General features: G+C 33.8%; 1 protein-coding gene across 2 annotated transcripts in view; it reads left to right on the forward strand.

The window, feature by feature from the left end:
* Window positions 1–1,426, forward strand: part of LOC21404569 (transcription factor bHLH128) — a 5,828-nt gene extending 4,402 nt beyond the window's left edge. For both annotated transcript variants that reach the window (XM_024172766.1, XM_024172765.1), the window contains exons 5-6: window positions 542–610; window positions 994–1,426. In XM_024172766.1, the coding sequence (XP_024028534.1) occupies window positions 542–610; window positions 994–1,047 (123 nt within the window). In that variant the 3' untranslated portion in view covers window positions 1,048–1,426. The remainder of the gene's footprint in view (window positions 1–541; window positions 611–993) is intronic.
* The last annotated feature ends 705 nt before the right edge of the window (window positions 1,427–2,131 follow it).

A 2,131-nucleotide genomic window follows, 5' to 3' on the forward strand; every position in this document is an offset into this window, starting at 1 on the left:
AAAGGTCTTTTTTTTTTTTTTTTTTTTTATAGCTAATTGGGGCAGGCAACCCACTAATTGGGCTGGCAAACAAACACTTGTGTAGTAGATAATTTGCTATGCTTAACAATTCCCAAAGTGGAAGCTAGAATATGAAGACCTCAAGCACGAAAAAATTGCGTTGAAGGAAAGTACAAGTTTGCTAAAAAGATCTATGGACCTATCCAATGTAGTCAGAATCATTATGCGTCATTACTATTTTCTTTGTGATCTTGAGCAATAGAAACTTGTTATGAATATGATAAGCTCATCAAGTGTACATGATAGGTCATAATATTTTGTTAGATTTAGATAGGAGTGTGAATTGAGCAATGGAAACTAGTTATATTTCACATTAGTATCAGAATATTTCCAGAATCGGTCATAGTGTAAGAGAGCAGATTACCCCAGATGTTCACAGGGACAAAATGCTCTGCAACATTATCGACATTTTTATGAAATTACCTTTAGTGTTGATGAACACAACTGATAATATGAACTTACTTCGAAAATGTGGTTTCAGCAAACAAGCTATGCAGACATGTTGGATTTGGCTGTACAACATATCAAGGGTCTTCAAGACCAAGTCCAGGTTTGTGACAAGTTAAAACACCGCAAATAATAACATTGTCCTTTGGGTTTTTTGTCTTTCTTAGACGTGTGTTGATATAAAGATTAGAATAGTGCCAGGACACCAACTTCTACACCCATTTTTCAGCAAAAGAAAAGTCTGTGATTCAAAGTCTAGTAACTATCATTTGGCATAAAATATTAGTGCCCTTAGCCAATGCCATATGTACCATGCATTGTGTATCAAGTTTATCTTTCAAAGATGCACTTTTTCTCTTGGCAACACACGGGAAGTTGTAATCAAAATTGCACTTCAGCTTTCCGAAAAAAAAAAAAAAAAAAATAGGAATTTTGTTAATATCTTTTTTAATGTCCTTGACATGTTTCCATTTCTTTTCCTTACAGACGCTCAACAAAGAACTTGAGCATTGCACCTGCTGTTGTAAACAAACTACGTAAGAGTTCTCTAATGATAGTAATGGCTTCACAACATAGAGGTTCATAAAGTGGGGCATCAGACCAATTTTGTTGCCATCATAAGCTTGATAAAGGAAGTTGTCCTTGGATACTTCGTAGTGATTTGAATCTGCTGGAAATTCTTGCAATAAATATGTATATATTACGAAGTAACCGTCATGTAAGTTCGTGAGTGAATTGAAGTTTGTTTCTTTCGCTGAAGGAAATGTGGCAAAAAACGCAGTTATTCTTTTCCTTGTATTATACTTTTGTTTGTATGTTAAGCTTAAATTTTTTACTCTAAGATGGCATGAAGAAAATGTGTAACATTGAGGATAAGTTGTTGATGCTAATTATTGAGTCACAATTACCCTTTTGTTTTCTTCTATTTTTTTATTATTTTTTATTATTTTATTTTATTTTTTTACTTTTAATTCTTTGTTTAAGGACCATGTGAATTTTAAACTCCTTTTCCACCAATTAAGTGTGGTGTGGTAGCACAAAATAATGCTTTCTATCTCAGGGGTACGAAGACTTAAAAAAACCTACCATTCCAACCACGTACTCACATCTAATAACACCGACCCTCATCCAACCATATTCCAACTTTTTTTTTCCTTCCTTTTTGAATGTGTCTAAACAACCACGTACTCCAACTTAGAAATATCCAGCTTCAATTTGAATTAATTCAGTTGGTAAATGGAGGGATAGGATTTCAATACCATATATATCGGTCTTTGTTACACGTCAAGTTAAAAATATATCGGTCTTTATAGATTGGAATCCTATTAATCAAATGAGTAGCGGTAAGGATTGCTTCCCCCAGAATACATTAAGAACATAGAATACGTTAGGAAGATAGGCTAATAATAAAAGCGAACAAGAGTCTTAACAAGATGCTTATGTTTTTGCTCAGTAATACCATTTTATTCAGGAGTATCCATGCAAGAACTATGGCGAATGGTTCCATCTAAAGGAAGTAGTTTGGAAAAAGCATTAGAAGTATACTCCTCACCCAAATCGCATTGAAAACACTTAGATAACAGCCAAATGTTGAGTTTTGACCATAGCTCGAAAGATGCTGAAA

The sequence above is a fragment of the Morus notabilis genome, unplaced genomic scaffold (assembly GCF_000414095.1).
Source record: "Morus notabilis unplaced genomic scaffold, ASM41409v2 Scaffold63, whole genome shotgun sequence".
Lineage (NCBI taxonomy): Eukaryota > Viridiplantae > Streptophyta > Magnoliopsida > Rosales > Moraceae > Morus > Morus notabilis.